Source organism: Chaetodon auriga, chromosome 2 (assembly GCF_051107435.1).
Source record: "Chaetodon auriga isolate fChaAug3 chromosome 2, fChaAug3.hap1, whole genome shotgun sequence".
Lineage (NCBI taxonomy): Eukaryota > Metazoa > Chordata > Actinopteri > Chaetodontiformes > Chaetodontidae > Chaetodon > Chaetodon auriga.
In genome coordinates this window covers 16,944,912-16,960,410 of record NC_135075.1, presented here as the reverse complement: position 1 = coordinate 16,960,410, position 15,499 = coordinate 16,944,912, and the positions used below count along the sequence as shown (strand labels likewise).

The window sequence follows — 15,499 nt, the reverse complement described above, 5'->3', positions numbered from 1 at the left end:
CCTGTCCTGTATGAGGAAGTGAGCCAATATGGAAAGTTAGAAAGATGAAAAACTGAATTTGGTTTTTACCTCTGCATTTTTCCTTTAATTATCTTTTAAGATTATTACACTGATTTTTTTTTCACACTCAAAGTGCTTTACAACAAATGTCAACGTTCAGTCATTTACACACATATTCATACACTGACAGCAGAGGCTGCTCATCGGGAGTGATACAGCGCTTTCTACCCAAAGCACCCCATAATGATTCTGAGCTCACATACACACACACACACACACACACACACAGATTGCACAGCCACCGGCAGAAGTTTGGGCTTCAGTATATTGCCTAAGGACACTCAGACTGGAAGGGCCCGCGATCGATTAGTAGACGACCTGCTCCACCTCCTGAGCCACAGATGTTAATAGCACCAATAAATCAAAACTGCAACTAATGAGTATTCTAATTAATAATTAATGATTATTAATCCGCTAGTTTTTTTCTCGATTAATTGTTTGGTCTGTAAATGTCAGACAACAGTAAAACATGGCCAGCACAGCTCAAGGTGACATCTGAAAATGTCTTGTTTTGTCAGAACAGCAGTCTGAAATTGTTGAATTGATATTTTATTTAATATCACATAACACAAATTTAAAAATTCACAAATATTCATGTCTGAGACTCTGGAACCAGAGGATGCATCCTTCTAGCACTGTTTCGTATTATTACTACAAAAATGACAGAAGTTATCAATCAATTCTAAATACAGTTGCAGATTAATGTGCTCCAACTTATTGATTAATCAACTCATTAGTTGATTTTTTTAAAATAGATTTCAGCTCTTCAATTAGTGAACAAATCTAATAAATCTAATACCTCATTATTTAATCACTGCTACACTGTTGGTAATGTTATTACTATCACTGCTTCTGTACTAGCTCTGTGAATACACTGTGTGAATATGTGGAGGTTGACTTTCAGTATCAATGCTACAAATGATAACAATTTTAGATCCATCAAATATACATGAGATCAGTAAATGTAAGATCATTGTGCATTATTGGAACCATTTCCAGCCATTTCCAGCCTTATCTTCATATCTTTCCAGAAAGGTAACCTCAGTAAGTCCCATTCTGTCTGTAGGTATATTGTGAAAAAGGAAGTGACTGAGGGCTGAAGGCTGATGAACAGACAGCTCGACAGACTGATGGGTCTCATTTTAAATGTCTGGCTGGTTTGTGTTGATCATCCATCTCTGTTGCATCATGCTCTGACGCTCTGTTTTACCATACATTTGTTCTTCTGTTCATTCTGCCCATGCTCTGCAGCTGCTGGATGCCAGGAGAACCAAGGTTTGTCCCTATGTTTGCAACACATGTTGTGTGCACAACATAGAGTCACCTTCAGTGTGCTGTGTATTTTCAGACACCTGGCAATCCCTTTGCACCATTACAACCTCCTCTCCTCTGACCCTCCAAAAGAAATTGAATTTCCAGCAGTTCAGCCTGCCTCCTTTTCCTGTGAACACTCCTCTGTTCCCCTATAAACACTGTAAAATTAGAAAGAGTGATTTGTACGGTATGTTCAATTGTGTCAATCCAAATGTGTCTGGTGCCCCAACCCCTGTGGTACCACAGACCTTACAACCCCAGACTGCCGCTAAAGTGGGTTTTATTTCATTGTAAGAATTTGTTTTCTCGCCTCTAAATGCTGAATCCATAGACTGATTTCTCTCTGGAGATAACCTGCTGGAGGAAAATTTCAACAGGCAACACCAAGTTTTAGTCAATCTGTGACGGAAAGTCGGCCCTAACATTGTTCCCCTAAACCCAGAACCAACACCCATGCGCACAATAAGCTATATTAGTCTCAGTGGTGTGTGTTTTATTGTATTTTATTCTGGACACACACAGATTCGCAGACAAACACACCTTTATTCATATACAACCGGGCCCTCATCCACATCCACCAATGGCAACAGCTAATCATGAGCATGCAGTCTTTTCCTACATGATGCTCCATTAGCTCGCAGACCCCTTTTCATTCTAACCTTTATAATTACAGTATTTGTATCCAGGCCTCTCAGGTCAAGTGTCAGAGAGCAAAGACCTCTGCTGTACTGCAGGGAGGCATCAGGGTGGTCTTCGGCTTTGATTAGCAACTTAACAACCCTCATTAATTCTGCTCACACGTCTATATACAGAGCAACCTTGCCCAGCACAATGATAAACTAGTATGTGTGACAGCTGGGATTTATTTCAAGCCTTTATATATTGAGAAAAAAAAAGAAGCGCTTTTGATTCTTGCTACAGAATAAAGAAAAATATTATTATAATTATGTTTTTCCTCAAATAAGCCATATTGTGTTTTAACAATATCAGTCTATTTACTTCTAAACATACAGTAGGTAAGTGATATGCTCCCCATGTTTGACCTGCATTTTTCCACAGAACCGTGTGCAACAGCATCTCAGAAGTATGTTTACATGTGGCTACCCTCATGTGTAGTGTTATCATGAAACAATTTGCATTGTGTTTATTCCTAAAATGTATTTCAATAATTACGTGTTTGTACGGATGTGTCTGAACTTTGTCAGCATCTCCAGATGACCATCCAGGCTCTGCAGGACGAGCTGCGCACACAGCGAGACCTGAATCACCTGCTGCAGCAGGAGAGCGGCAACCGCTCCGCCTCAGAGCACTTCACCACCATCGAGCTGACGGAGGAGAACTTCCGTCGGCTGCAGGCCGAACATGACCGACAGGCCAAGGAACTCTTCTTGCTTAGAAAGACCCTGGAGGAGATGGAGCTGAGGATCGAGACCCAGAAACAGACTCTGGGTGCCAGAGATGAGTCCATTAAGAAGCTGCTGGAGATGCTGCAGAGTAAAGGGCTGCCTCCAGGGCCAGGCAGGGCATCCGAGGAGGAGGAGCAGGAGAGAGCCAGACGCATTGCTGAGGCAGAGGCCCAGCTCGGACACCTGGAGGTCATTCTGGATCAAAAGGAGAAGGAGAACATCCACCTGCGAGAGGTACTCTATGACCAGGATTATGTTGACGTTAATATATGGGATCGACTGTACAAGACTTAAAATTGAGTGTTTATTATGTTGTCGCCACTAGAGGGCAGTGCAGAGTGTCATATAATCAATATGCTCTCTCCTGCTGCTTATATTGTAGCATGTTAATGTAATGTATAAACTGAAAACTGCAGAGCACATCAGCTGCATGAAACACAGTACATGTGTGAAGACAAGCTTTACATGCATTTTATGGTGGGACCATATAATCCTGCTTTCAGTACAGATTACAATAGATCCTGCTGCACTGGTGCCACATAATGTTGTATCTTTTCTGAAAGGAACTGCACAGAAGAAATCAGCTGCATCAAGATCCAAGCAAAACCAAGGCTCTGCAGACCATCATAGAGATGAAAGTAAGAACGTGACCCACAATAAACAGCCTGACCATAACCACATGCAGCAGTCACCGTCAGAATTCTTCAAAACAGCACTTCATGGAGTAATTAATACATATTATTTTCTATATATGTGAATATGAAGGTTCCAAAAACTATAAAACAAAGCTAATCATGGACCATCTGTATAAAGAAGATGCTGAAAAGACAGATGTTGTATTCATATGTGTTGAAGTCACAGACATTTACAGGCCTCGTATTATGTTAACCACTGCATGTCTAAACAAAGGCCTACGCTGGTGTGTGTTCTACAGAATCTGTTGTTGTCATTGTGATCATCAGCAGCTGAGTCAATAGTAAACACACTGACACATCCCTACACCTCTCTCTGACACACAGGCATGCAGACGCTCTGTGTATCTGCTCACAGAGCAGTTGTGTAAACATCAACAAGAATCAATATTACTGTTCAACGTTTCAGCTTTCGAGCCTCGCTGAAGAGGTGCAGTAGCTGTTCACGCCGAGCTGCATCACACTTGTTTCATGACAAGAAACGGTCAATAATGATGTCAAAAATCAACTCTTCAACATTACAGATTTTTCATTGTGATGTAAGCTAATCATGCAGGTTTCAAAATGGTGTCTTAGATTTGAATAATTCACTTAAAATATGGCAGTGAAAAACCTTCAGAGAAGCACAGGAACAAGGAGAATATGTATATAATGTTTTATGCAACATTGATGCTGCAGGGGAAACTTAAGGGCCATTTAAATTATGGGACTACCATTCATATTTGGATCAGAAAATATGTAAGAAGCAAGACTTGCATTGCAGTGTGAAAGACCCCACCCACCACCATCAAGTGTGACTGCTTTTAGCCTCCAGCTCAGTTACGTTTTGTATACATCCATATTCCATTCTTTAAAACCGATGCAGCTGTAACGTGCGAACATGCTTCTATTCTGTGCCAAGGATAAACATGTCCATTCAGATCAGCACTTGTTGTACGGCTGATTTGTACAACAAGTGTTGTACCGCTGTAGACACCACCAGGCTCACTGCAGAGGTCTGACATCACTTCCTCAAAATAAATCATGACATCATCGCTGAGCTGACACAGCCCCTCTCACTCGGCTGGATCGGCACTGTGCAGGCCCCAGCCTCCCGCTGGCACGGTCATGTGACATCTGTGCTCTGGGATCCTGTTGATTTGCATATAGAGCGAGGGAAGACCCGCCTCCTCCTCCTTCTCCTCCTCCTCCCCCTCCTCCTCCTCCTCCTCCTCCTCCTCCTCCTCCTGTGCTGTGCCGGAAGACCCTGCATCTCTCCCCTCTCCTCTCTCCCTCTGCTGTGTTGATGCTGATGCTGATGGAAGCACGAATAATCCTCCCTCCCTCTCTCCCTTACATCTCTCCCGCCCTCTCCTCCTCACTCACCAGAGACAGTGCACAGTATATAGCCTGCCTGCTGCTACCATGGAAACAGGTGTGGTTGTTTATGACAGTGAGAGGCCAGTATGCAGGGAGATAGATAGAAAGAGAGACACACAGAGGCAGGGAAAGAGAGATAAAGAGCAGGATTTACTGGCCAGGTCGGTGTACCAGTGATTACATGTGGATGGAATAAAATCTCCCTCCTTTGAAGGTACGGTGTCTTGTATCTATCGCTGCAATGTTAGTTCATTGATGTTCGTCTCGTAACACGGGAGACTGAGGTGAGATGCAACGGCAGGGCAAAGCGCATGTACATGTGCAGCGCTAGTGCATTCACGTTAACCCCTCAGATCCTTCTCGGATAGTCCGTCATTCCTCATTACGACACATTACCCATGTTCCTCTGCAGTGGGCTATGACTGACCCTGCCAACGGCCACAAGTTCAGAAGTTCAGAGCCACTAGGAAGAAAGAAGGAGGGACAAAAAAAGAGAGAAAGACAGGAAGGAGCAAGGTTGCTCTATGCTCTGCTGGAGAGGGAGATGGACCATGGCTAATCTTAAAGACGTTGTATTATTTATTTAAAAAGCCGTGAAGCTAAAGCTGCACTCACAGGCGCAGTCCAGACACTGGATTCTGCATTGATCTGCAAGCAACTACGACAAAAGCTACGGCTTGTTACTTTTCTTCCTTTCCCTCGGCTTGTTTCGCTCTGGTCCTTGCTGATCTCTCCGTGCTGGATGTGTGCTCAATATTTCCCAATGGTGATTAATCCTCTGAGCCGCTGCAAGGAGCTGGGTAGAAAGCTCCTGATTTCACCGACAGATACTGCAGTTGCTCTCAGCCACACCAAAGAGCTTCTCCCAGTCTCTCTTTATCTCGCTATATCTCTGACTTTTAGCCTCTCTCTACCTTTTTTTGTTGTTGTCAGTCTTTCTGTCTGTCCTGGACTCTTGTCTCTAGTTCAGTTCAGGTTTGCAGGATGCAACTTGTGGACATGCCAGTCAGGGTTTTGAGGTGTGTCTCCTCTGCATGTTTGTGTGCAGGACACCAAAATTGCCTCTTTGGAGCGCAACATTCGAGACCTGGAGGATGAGATCCAAATGCTGAAGGCGAACGGTTTACTGAACACAGAGGACAGAGAGGAGGAGATCAAACAGATGGAGGTCTACAAGAACCACTCTAAGTTTATGAAGACCAAGGTAGATACCGTCTGCTCTAGTGCATGCGCTTGTAGAAAAGCACATCCTGTGCAAATATGGCTGAAAAGCGAACACGATTTTGTTGTGTGGGGTACAGGCAGACCTGTGCGGAGAGGAATACTAAATGAAGTCACTTAAATGAGCTGCTTTAGCGTTCAGAGTCATCAGCAAAGTGTCCTGTTGGCAACTATCTGAGAGCTGCTTCTCTGCTGTTTTTTTGAGACTCAGTGTCAAGAATACCAAAAAAAAAAAAAAAAGCAAAAACCTAAATCAGCAAGTGCATGCTGTACAGTAAAATACTCAAGTTTTCTTTCTTAATTATGTATAAAAGCTAACTACTTTATTGTTCTGCCACCAGTCATCATGTGTATTATGTTCAGAGTGACTTGCACCGGTCCACAAAGTCAGAGTGACAGATTTTATTAAACTGACTTTTCAGACAAGTCAGTGTTTCTATTAGCCCACGCTCCATGACGACATAATAACATGTATTTTTGGCTGCTGCCTGTCACTAGTTACAGCTGCGCTGTCAAGACACCCGCACATCTACCTGCAATCTGCAGTCGTGTCAAGGGGTGTGCGTCTGCTGCTCTCTCAGGCTCATATGTCTCTGCGAAGCTTTGACACTGTGTTTACATACCGCTCTTCATAATAGTCGACCAGGCGCAGACCAGCCACAGTTTTGTTATTCTATTTTTAGACCTCTTTTCATCAATCATGAATAGAGATGATGTATAATATATGATGAATGCAGGGGAGTCAGTCCCAAATGCATTTTTAATGAGAAAAAAGCACGTTGATGAAAATAGTGCAAAAGCTGTACTGACGAGCTCCGTGTTTGGTAAAAAGAGGTTTCTCACTCCGTTTCTGTGTCACACAAACACACACGCCATCATTGTGAAACATTGCATAGCTTATGTAATTGGTCTGTTCCATACGTCTGTAGATCGACCAGCTGAAACAGGAGTTGTCGAAGAAAGAGTCAGAGCTGCTGGCTCTACAGACAAAACTAGAGACCCTCAACAACCAGAACTCAGACTGCAAACAGCATATCGAGGTGCTCAAAGAGTCTCTCACTGCCAAGGAGCAACGTGCTGCCATCCTGCAAACAGAGGTAATGAAAAACCCTTAATTTGTTTGTACACATGCAGTAAATCAACCTAACAATACACTGCCTCGCAAACATTTTCATACTCTGAGCCAAACTGAGCAAATAATAGGCTTTCCCTGGGTCTGAAGCTTATTACTGCAAATCATATCAGCACTTTATTTACTTTGGGACTTGAAACTAGCCGAGCTGTGACTCAGGGCGGCACCAAAGAAACGGTAATGCGAAGTATACTGTCACAGCACATCTAATAAAGATCAAAAACATCCAAAAGCTGCGCTAATAAATAAATAACCGTGGAAGCAGTAGGGTTACTATAAGAACTGAACATAAGCACCACACGAAAAAATACTCACTCAGCACTCATGTTTTTCTGCAGCTGCATGGAGATTAAGTGAAATGAATAAATACTTCAAAGCCATGACAGAATTTTGTGTCTAATAACTCCTATAAAGTTTTTTCTCACTTACGGTCAAGCCTGTATTATATAAAGCCCTTTCATTTTAAGGAGCCTCACCACAGTACAGTGTGAGGACTTCCTCTAAGCTGGTTTTGGCTGTGTCGTGCTTCAGGTGGATGCTCTGCGTCTGCGTCTGGAGGAGAAAGAGTCCTTCCTGAACAAGAAAACCAAGCAGCTGCAGGACCTGACGGAGGAGAAGGGCACGCTCGCCGGAGAAATCAGGGACATGAAGGACATGCTCGAGGTCAAAGAACGGAAGATCAATGTCCTGCAGAAGAAGGTGAGAACCAGAGTTGAGGAAAACCTCCCTCCTGATAGGACGCACGGAGGGATGAAAGGCCGGAGGTGATGATGATGGCAAGCTGAGGTCTTTGTCAGTTTACTGCAGATATAATTTGAAATTTGAATGAAGTTGTTTTGTGAGATTCTTGTGTCCTGGACTAAACCAGCCACTCTGTGAAAACACAAAGCAGAGTGGTTACTCTCTCCATTAAGAGTGAGAGAGTCTCTGTTGCTCTCAGGGGGAAAGTGTCCATAGAAAGACAAGCAAGAAGATATTTCTGCCTCACTGGCTCTATTGTGTGTGTGTGTGAGCATGTGTGTGCTATAAATACTCTCAGAGTGTTACTCCCTCTCTCACCCTGACCTGCTCACCCATTCTCTTTGCCTTTTTTTCCCTCCTCTCTCTCTTGTTTTTTCACACCTCCTCTCCCTCATCTGCCCACTTTTATCTCTCTCTTTGTCATCTCTCGTGATTTCTGAAACTTTGTTATCTTCAGATGTGGTTATTTGATTTTGGTTATTGGTTGTGTCAGTCATATTATATAGTGAATTAGATCAGTGCACGTGTTTTACTATCACTAATTAGATTTTACATTAGTCTTAAGGCACAATTCCTATTTGCTCACCGCTTCCAGCTTGATTTATATTTCGTTCTTCTCTTTATTGTACTTCACAAACTCTTCTTAAGAGTCTGACAGCTTGTGATGTATTTCTTCCTGAAATGAAAAACGCTTGGTTGTAAAGCCTCGGCACATTTCAGACTGTGAACATGACGTTGTCTGTAGAGGGTATTAATCTTCAAAGACTTTTATAATCTCCAAGTCCAGCTATTACACCAACTTTAAACACACTCTGGTTTTGAGATCATGCTATTTACCTCTGTTTCTGTGCTTTTTTCCACTCTCCCCTCTGTCACCACCCTCCTCCCACTCTCCTCCTCCCTGTGTCAGATTGAGAACCTGCAGGAGCAGCTTCGGGACAAAGACAAGCAGCTGGGGAACCTGAAGGACAGGGTCAAGTCTCTGCAGACCGACTCCAGTAACACAGACACTGCCCTGGCCACGCTGGAGGAGGCGCTGTCAGAGAAGGTGTGGTGCAGCACTGAAGCATTAGGGTGGATGCAATAAGTGTTCGCAGATGGGATGTGAACAGCTGCTGCACAACAATCATTTTCCCTCTGTGGGAGTTTTTTTTTAATGAGAGCATACAGTCGGTGTCTGCAGGGTCGGCCCACCCCATTCACTGAATATGAAATTGCGTATTCCACAAATCCTTTTTTTTAATAAAGTTACTGGGAAGCATGAAGCCAAAGCTGCAGCAACTGTCCAATCAATCATGATGCTGCTAAAGTACAACATGATGGTGTCTCCAAATGTAAAAGTATTCCTCTGGCACTGCCTAAAGAAAAAGGACTAAAATGAAAACAGAGAGGTATTTGCCAAATTTACAAGAGGGGGAAGATAATTAAGAGTTTGTCACAGACTGCAAAGCTGATAATGACTCCCCTAACTCCCCTAGCACTTTATTCCTGGGAGATAAAAGTGTTTGACAATTTTACCGTCATTCAACTTTTGACTTCTTTCGGGAAATAGTATGTTCACAAGTATCTGCGGCTTATCTGGACAGGCAACGTTAAAACATAATCTATACACAACCAGCAGGAAGAGACTCCAGGAAGTTAAGTTTGTACAACAAGCCACAGTGTGTTGAGCCGTACAGGTGTTGGCAGGTAGATTTTTCTACCTGTACACAGAGACAGGTTGGCTGGATGCTAAGCTAAGCTAGCTGGCTGCTGGTGGTAGCTTCAAACTTGTGTGCAGCGTACAAACAACTAACTATAACTCTCGACAGGAACGCTGATACCTGTGCAGAATATGAACTTTTCCTTTGAGTCAAAGATAAAAGTAATAATCCTTCGCTTTTACTCCTCGCAAACTTACAATTTCTGTTTATCAAATTTCTTACTACATAAAAGGTGCCACTTGAGAGCTGCTCTCAAAGCTTACTCTTACATATCGCTGTAAGCACGAGTAAATCGCCTGATAAGTGTGTCTTATTGCTCAGCAAAGACTTTTTTAAGTCCTAAGTTGGCTCTTTAGAACATTCAACATAGAACATTCTTAAGTGTAATTCGTTTAATTCTGTGTGTGTATGTGTGTGTGTGTGTGTGTGTGTGTGTGTGTGTTAGGAGAGAATTATAGAGCGTTTAAAGGACCAAAGAGAGAGGGAAGACAGAGAACGTCTGGAGGAAGTGGAGTCCTATAAGAAGGAGAACAAGGATCTGAAGGAGAAAGTCAACAGCCTGCAGATAGAGTTAACAGAGAAAGAGGTCAGTGAGTATCCAGGGAGGGCAAAGAGATTTTCTTTTTGTGTGAGGGTGTGTGTGGGGGGGGGGGGGTATCCACATGACTGTATATTATTACACATGCTGTGCCTTTATGTTTCTCTACTCTGCCGTACTGCACAGCATATATTGTACATCTCTCTTCAAGCAGGTCTTTATATGACATTTAAGCTGCCGCCTCTGGCGTTGTGGCCCCCTTTAGACCTCCTGGTTTGAACCCGTGCTAACTGTCTGTGCTGTCTGTCCACCTGCAGTCCAGTCTCATCGATTTGAAGGAACATGCTTCATCCCTGGCATCTTCTGGTCTCAAGAAGGATTCAAAGCTTAAGTCACTGGAGATCGCCATCGAGCAGAAAAAAGAGGAGTGTAGTAAGTTGGAGACGCAGTTGCAGAAGGTGGGTGTGTGTGTCACAGTGCAGACTCTCTCACATGAGCACAGGATGATGTGTCGATTTGATTTTGATTTTATTACACATGTATGTACTTATTTTGAACCTAGATCGATATTTTGTATTTCATTTTTCACTAGTGTCAGCACGCTTAAGTAAGCTGTGTAAGCTTGAAGAAATAATTCACAGATTCCAGATAACAATCAGCTCAAATCAATTATTTTGAAATATTTTGAAGAGTGATGGAGTTAAGTCTCAAAATCATTCCTCCTTTTTGTTATATAGGACTCAAAGTTGTATAATTGTGTCTGTCAGTGGTCTTGTAATGCACAGTCCAAATCCAGGGCAAAAAAATCCCTCCACAAATATTGTTGTTATGAAAACGGTATATACGGATGATGGATTTCCTCAGATGATTTCAAGGGGTCCAGGCCTCTTTTGCCTATTTGAAACATTTACTTTTCTTCTGATAAATGCTTCAACTTTGGCTAAACTGTGGAGAGCTTTTCTGCCCTGAATGGAGACTGCAGACGTCCCTCATTAATTGAACTGAACTGCAGATGAAAAGCCAGAGCTGTGTGAAGAATTACCTCACTGTGAGTTCAGGGACCGCTTGAATGGAGACTATTAAATTGTTTTAGACTTCACAAATAGGGGATTATTCCTTTTATTGTGAGAATTAAACAAGTTTGGCTGAAAGCTGGTTTAGTGTCTTTCTCGGCTCGTTAATGAAAACTGTAATTCTTCATCAAACTATTTCCTTGTTTGAAAAAAAAAAGCAAACTTCTTGTAAGTATCATCATAATCTGGGAACGTGAACCTGCCTCATATAAAACATAGTTTATTAGGATAATGGCTACCATCATGGTTTCTCTCCCGAAACAGGCCGCACTGCTTTGTCAGACCGCTGCTGGGAGCAGACAGTCCAATAAAAATCCCCCTCTGCCTCCTCCTACTCAAAAATCCACTGACTGCCCCCGTGTCTGCTCCTCTGCATTTGTCTGTGATGTGTTGACCTGTAACAACATGTGCTTTACTGAGACTATGTTACTGCTCTGTCAAACATGTATTGTAACATGTCTGATCCTGCTGTTCTCTCCTCTGGCTCAAACTATATCCTAACACTTACTCTCTCGGGTTTCCCCCACCCCCCACCCCCTCCGCCCCACTCCCTTCCTCAACTCCTCCGTTTGCAATGTAGCAAGCTGAGCAGCTATTCAGTCACATGAACAACCCTGTAAGTCCCTCTCTTGAGCCCTCTGGGCCACGTATTGAAAGCATGAGGACACTGATTCCTTCTTTGAAACATGCTAGATGGTGATCATGCCAGCCCCCAGCACAGGTTCTGCTTTCACCCACCGTCCCACCCAGATGCATGTTGGTCATCGCACTGTACTGATACAATGAGCTTTATGCTGCACTCAGAGTCCTGTGCAACATTCTGCAACTGTTTGTGTTTGTGACACGTGGTGAAACTGGTGTTACGTATACAGTATTTTAAGTTCACTTTATTTGGTCGGTTGGAATTATGCAGCGTACAGTATATCTGTGTATTCTTAACGTTTTTCAGTGTGGTTGGTTTAACTGTGATTTGCTTGTTTAACTACAGTGAGATTTTGCAAGAATGTAAAGATCAGACTGAAGCTCCATCAGGGCAAATGTTTGAGAACAGGATATCCCAAAGCATACACATGCAAGTACACATGAGAAAGGCAGCTCACATTTTATTTCTGAAGGCTCAAATGCTTCAAGCATGGAGCTCTTCACAAACACTGCTTAGATACTGTATGGAAGTCTCAGGACATGGCCTAACTCCTAGTTTCCTCATACCTTTTGGCACCTGCAGCCCTGGAAATAACTGTGAGACCGAATTTTTTCCATCTTTTCCAGTTGTTACTGAGTTACGTTTGATGATGACTGGGAAGTTTTTTCATATTCAGTGTATTTTGGGATCCCAGTAAATGTCCAAGTCAAGCTTTAAATCGTTTCGAGGGATGCACTGATATCGATTTTCACACTCATTTTTTCTTTTCCTCACTGTTCTTGCCGGAATTCATTTTTGTGCAGCTTTGTAAAATCACAGGTGCAGAACAGGTTGAGCTTTAATAATTCTGAGGTCACCAATTTTTAATGATACTTTCATGAAGGAAGTCAATATATCACAAAACAGAGATTAAATCAATTCAGGAATCTTTAGCATAATGCTCACAACAAAAACCACAGAGGTTGTATGGAGCCTAATTTGTATGTGTGTTTTTGTATTTCAGTATATACTTCCATACTGATTAGTGCTTCTAAAATGACTTCGTGTATATTTCACAATTTAAACCCTAACATTGCACCTCCATGCTTAAAACACAACACTTACTGTTAGCCGACAGATCTACTTGGTCCCTATTGCTTCTCCATTCTTTTGACTGACAATCACAAGGACTGTGCAGCTTTGTTGGGTTTGCATGATATGGTCGACCTTGTTGCATGTTGTCACTGTCAGTGTTGCCACGCTTTTCTTTCGCCTCAGTGTGGTGCGGTTAGCTCAGGTATATCAGCCGTGGTTGGAGATCACTGCAGTGTTTCAGTGGATGCTCTCTTGCACTTGTTGATATGTGTGGCTGCATATTGTCTCGAGGGTGATGTGTACCACTGTAATGTGCTTCATGGAGAGTTACAAACTGTTGCAATGATGGCAAGACAAGTCCATATTGAGCTCTGATTAGTTTGTGACAGATAACCTGTGAGACAGAATCATGATTTTAGCATGTCACTAATTTGTTACTAGTGTTTTGTTTGTTTAAGTGCAGTACAAACACACAACCACACACACACACACACACACACACACACACACACACACACACACACACACACACACACACGCACACACACATAATCCTGTATTTTGTATAGTCACCAAGTGTGTGAAGTGACTGGGAATCTCAGAGGGCTGTTAAATGGGGCTTAATAATAGCTCTGTTAAAGCTAATGAGCCAGCACCAGCAATGATGCCCTTGTCCACAACATTTTACTCTGTTCATTGAGAAAGAGAGAGAGAGAGAGAGAGAGAGAGAGAGAGAGAGAGAAAGAGAGTGTGTGTGTGTGTGTGTGTGTGTGTGTCTGTGTGAGAGAGAGAGAGAGAGAGAGAGGGGAATAGTTAACAGTTAATATAAGACCCAATGGACTGCAATGTACTGTATGTATCTCTCTTCCATTGGCAGTAAAACATCCTGTGCTGTAACTGCATGGTTGTTGCAACGTTATAATGTTAACTGAGTGTATCTTCGGGCGTGTGCATGTGTGCATGTTCGTTTGTTTGTGTCTTTACCTGGCGTGTGGACGCAGAAGGCCCATGAGGTGGAGCAGCAGTCCGGCACCAGAGGGAACCCGGAGTACGTGGACCGAGTGAAGCTGCTGGAGAAGGAGGTGAGCTACTACAAGGACGAGGCCAACAAGGCTCAGACGGAGGTGGAGAGACTCCTGGACATCCTGCGAGAGGTGGAGACCGAAAAGAATGATAAGGACAAGAAGATCGCTGAGTTGGAAAGGTAATTATCTCTAACTGTCTGGACAAGTTAGTTAAGGCATTCAAAGACGTATTAACCTTCCGCTTAGCCTGATGTAATTACTCCCACAGTTTATATTTTCTACTACTGTTAAAGTTACATAGAAATAATGAGTATACTTGTATGGTATTTTAGCAAAATTGTTATATTATTGCATTACATTAATTTTTCTTTTGTCCAAAGCAATTTACAGTAAGTGCATCCAAATTTGATGAGACTCTATTTATTGGTTTTTCTGCATATAAATAATATCCCTAAACCCACCCGCTCAGCTCCAAGCTATGAAGAAATAATACAAATAGAAACAGTATGCATACACAACATAAAATATATACGAAACAAGACACAGAGAGAGACCCACCATGGAGAAAAACAAAAACAAACTAAAAGTATTCTTTATGTTTATACAATTCTTCCTATCTTTTATTCCTATTCTGACATATTCCTATAAATTGTAGAAAACACTTTTTCCTTTCCTTTTCCTGTGTTGTGTGCTGCATGTGGTCATAGAAACAGTTTACAAACCTCCAGGCAAAGTCTGTTGTTTTAAGATTTGGGTGAAGCCATCCTTTAATGTTATCATCAGGGTTCTAAATTAACTTTTTTGATCACCAGCCAATGTGGCTGGTGACCTTCTAAAGTTACCAGCCAATCAGAATTTCCACTAGCCAAATTTTTTCCCTTGAAAATAAGAGATTATGAGTGCCACTGAATGCATTTGATCATTTTATTTACATTGTTGGCATGAAAAATGCACAGAAAGTACAACACATGAAACAAAATATACACAGAAAGTGCAAACATTTAATTTATACAAACAAAAAATGCTGTCAGATTTATTATTTTCTAAAAGACATTTTTCCAGTATTTAGTATCATTACATTCCTAATAAAATGTATTTTTCCTTTCAACTTAAAGTGTTTCTGCTTTCCTTCTTTAATAAGAAATATATATAAGTAACAGCCATGACTTAAACACTTGCAAAAAATTGCATTGGTAATAAATTGAATTATGTATGTACAACTAGAAAACACAAATAGTGCAGCAGTCAGTACTGCAGACTCCTTCGGCTCTCCTGATGACTTCGGGCACTCTCATGGTCCTTTACTGCCTCGACTTTAAAATTATTAGTCCCCACCACAAAATTATTCGTCTTGTTTTTTTCTTTCGTGTACATGCGGCAATCCTTACAAAACATGACGGCATTTTCGTGATCAAACACAAGCCATTCATGACCTGTCAGCCATTTAGCGTTAAACTTTCTTTTCTTCGTTTCGCACGCTTTGTCGACATTCTCATCCCCTGCCTCCTTCCTCTTCTC

The 15,499-nt window shown here is 42.2% G+C and overlaps 1 protein-coding gene across 11 annotated transcripts in view; it reads left to right on the top strand.

Moving 5' to 3' along the window:
* erc2 (ELKS/RAB6-interacting/CAST family member 2) overlaps nt 1–15,499 on the top strand; it is a 41,418-nt gene that overhangs the window by 13,869 nt on the left and 12,050 nt on the right. For 3 of the 11 annotated variants that reach the window (XR_013079237.1, XR_013079238.1, XM_076758600.1), the window contains exons 3-13: nt 1,312–1,335; nt 2,580–3,014; nt 3,344–3,418; nt 5,880–6,035; nt 6,982–7,149; nt 7,716–7,883; nt 8,836–8,973; nt 10,074–10,214; nt 10,484–10,624; nt 11,820–11,855; nt 13,958–14,160. Coding sequence is in view for 6 of the 11 variants with exons in the window: in XM_076758600.1 (XP_076614715.1) it covers nt 1,312–1,335; nt 2,580–3,014; nt 3,344–3,418; nt 5,880–6,035; nt 6,982–7,149; nt 7,716–7,883; nt 8,836–8,973; nt 10,074–10,214; nt 10,484–10,624; nt 11,820–11,855; nt 13,958–14,160 (1,685 nt within the window). In the remaining 5 variants the exon portion in view is untranslated. The remainder of the gene's footprint in view (nt 1–1,311; nt 1,336–2,579; nt 3,015–3,343; nt 3,419–5,879; nt 6,036–6,981; nt 7,150–7,715; nt 7,884–8,835; nt 8,974–10,073; nt 10,215–10,483; nt 10,625–11,819; nt 11,856–13,957; nt 14,161–15,499) is intronic. The other 8 variants (XR_013079241.1, XM_076758608.1, XR_013079239.1 and 5 more) reach the window with 5 other exon arrangements.